At 46.0% G+C, this 2,792-nt stretch overlaps 1 protein-coding gene across 1 annotated transcript; it reads left to right on the top strand.

Moving 5' to 3' along the window:
• The first annotated feature begins 1,319 nt into the window (after positions 1-1,319).
• LOC103639910 (protein DMP4) lies at positions 1,320-2,250 on the top strand. The gene has a single exon (XM_020544574.3). The coding sequence runs from the start codon at positions 1,592-1,594 to the stop codon at positions 2,135-2,137; it is 546 nt and encodes a 181-aa protein (XP_020400163.2). The 5' UTR covers positions 1,320-1,591; the 3' UTR covers positions 2,138-2,250.
• Positions 2,251-2,792: the final 542 nt, after the last annotated feature.

Here is a 2,792-nt window from a genome sequence, read left to right as displayed (position 1 = left end):
CTCGCTTCGCACATCAACAAAGGATGGCGGAGATGTTTCAGTACATGTAGAGCCTTGGCGCCGCACAGGATCTTGCTCCACCACCTCTGTTGTTCCCTACAGCTGACCCTGCTCAATTCCATACTCTTATGGTATCAACATTTTAGTCCTGCATGATATATATTCATCTGGTCTCACATATGCAATCTCTTATTTGTACAGGGACAATCGGCAGCATCGAACAACCCTCACAATTTGCCCAGCATATCGCCGAACCAGTCCAGCCGGCCACCTCGCTGATGATCTCATAGTGATGATTGAGACTTATGTTTGTGAGTGTTGGTGATATTTGTGTTTGTTGAACTTGTTGATGTTGGTAATACTTGGTGTTGTAAGATACTTTTGGTGAGACTTATGTTTATGAAACTTGTTTGATGTGGTGATATTTGTGAGATATATGGTGTTGGTGGTACATGTGTTGATTATGTGATACATGTGATGTCAATGATATATATAATTTGTTTGTTTGGATGGAATAACAAAAACAAATAAAAGGGGGTATTTGGGCAAATTGCCGAGCGTCACACTCGGCAAAGAGTGCTTTTGCCGAGTGCCGTGGCCATATCATTCAGTAAACAAGGTACACCTAGGAACCAGTAAATCTTCTTTGCCGAGTGTTGTAGTCCTGGCACTCGATAAAGAAACTGACAAAGGGGCCAACTGGTGCTCCCTTTACCGAGTGTCAGACAGTCAGCCACTCAGCAAAGAAGCTCCCTTTGTCGAGTGCCAGCTTGCGGCTTACGGCATAGAGGCTATCGTGGAGGCCCACCGGAGCCTTATTTATCAAGTGCCATTGAGTACACTCATCAAAGTCTTCGTCACCGTCACTTATCACCGTGTCGGTGACTTTTCTTTGCCGAGCATCACATGACACTCGGTAAAGACTTTATCGAGTGCCCAATAAAAAGTACTCGGTAAAGAAATTGTTGCCGATGTACAGTTTATCGAGTCCTCTTTACCGATAATAACACTCGGCAAAGAGTTTACCAAGTGTTTTCTGAAGCGCTCGGCAATACAGCTGTGTCTGGTGGTGGCTAGCCAGGATTTGGGAGGACCACTATTTTCGTGCTTGTCAACTTTATTTCAGTAATCCAGCTACCTTGCACGAGTTCCCTGTCCAAGCACGGATGCGCACCACCACAAATTGTCAACATGTGATGTGATGACATCAATATCATATATCCAATAATCCCGTGTAAGTACGATGACGACCAAGAACTAACTATGCAATATATATAAGTGCCTGGAACCTTTAATTAAGAGTAAGGTACATACACAGAGCTGTGAGTATCCAATTCCCAAGCAGGCAAGCACCCTCCACTAACTAGTCGCACGTTGTTAAGTGCGCAACCTTCGGTAACGAGATGAAATCAGGCCCCGTCCAAACTCACATGGGCGACGACTCGTGTGGCCACGACATGAAGCTGCTGATGCCACCATATCCACATGGCGCCAGCGGTTGAGCGGTAGCACCAAGGCACCTGCCCCGCTGGTCGACAAAACCCTGTGCTGCGCCTGCGACATCATCAAGCTGCTGCCGACCGGCACTGTCATGGCCTTCCATGCGCTGGCGCCGTCCTTCAGCAACCACGGTGTATGCGGCACTGCCAGCCGGTACCTTACCCTCGTGCTCATCGCTGCTTGCGCCGCCTCCTGCCTGCTGCTCTCCTTCACCGACAGCCTGGTCGGACACGACGGCCGGCTCTACTATGGCGTCGCCATGCCGCGGGGCTTCTACCCGTTCAACTTCGACGACGGGACATGCGACGAGCGGACGTGCAAGTTCAACGACATGCCGAGGATGAAGATCAAGGCGCTGGACTTCGTGCACGCGCTCGTCTCCGCGGTACTGTTCATCGTCGTGGCCCTCGGCAACGCCGGCATACAGAGCTGCCTGTTCCCGGACATCGGATCAGACGTCAGGGAAGTGCTCATGAACCTGCCGGTGGGCCTAGGGTTCCTGTCCAGCATGGTGTTCATGATCTTCCAGACAACCTGGAAGAGCATCGGCTACACGGACCTGATGCCTCGCCAACAAGAACATGGGAAACGAAGCAATAATAATGCCGTGTATAAACAAAAAGAAAGATCCGGTTGATTATTATTATCAGTTTACCAACAATAACCACGGTTTCCATCTATGCAATGCACCCTAATTTGTTTTTAATACATATTTAAGTTGAAATTAAACCTTATCTTAGACCATATAAACCTCTTATGGTATCATTTTTATGACATCACAAATAATATATTTTGCATTCTAGGTTTGATCTTATGTCACTACTATAGAGTATAGAATTTCTTAACACTACAACAATGTGGCAGAACCTTCCAAGTTATTGGGCCCATATGCATCTGTCCTTTTCTCTAAAACCTCAGACGGCTATGCACGTGCACCACATAACTTAACAGGATCCGTCCGAGTGTCCCAAGGACCCCGAATAAACTACTTACAACCAGGATGACAAGATTAAGTAAACACAAATCACACACCAACATTTTGCAGCGGAATTTCTTTATTACAAAAGTTACAAGTTACAACAAATTTACATTATATTTGTCGGAGTGGTTACAAAGTGATTCAAAGAAATAAACTTTGAAATGCTATAAATTATTTATAAGTTTGAAATATATGTTAGCTTAAGTGACCATCCTCAATAAGAAGTATAGAAGAGTTACTTAGACTTATAAGAAGGTCGTGCCCACCGACGCTTAACACCATCCACAATAGCACAAGTCTAGTACCTGCAACA

This window comes from Zea mays, chromosome 9 (assembly GCF_902167145.1).
Source record: "Zea mays cultivar B73 chromosome 9, Zm-B73-REFERENCE-NAM-5.0, whole genome shotgun sequence".
NCBI lineage: Eukaryota > Viridiplantae > Streptophyta > Magnoliopsida > Poales > Poaceae > Zea > Zea mays.
Note: the sequence above shows the minus strand (reverse complement) of the source record. Positions and strands in the feature narration are given on the sequence as shown.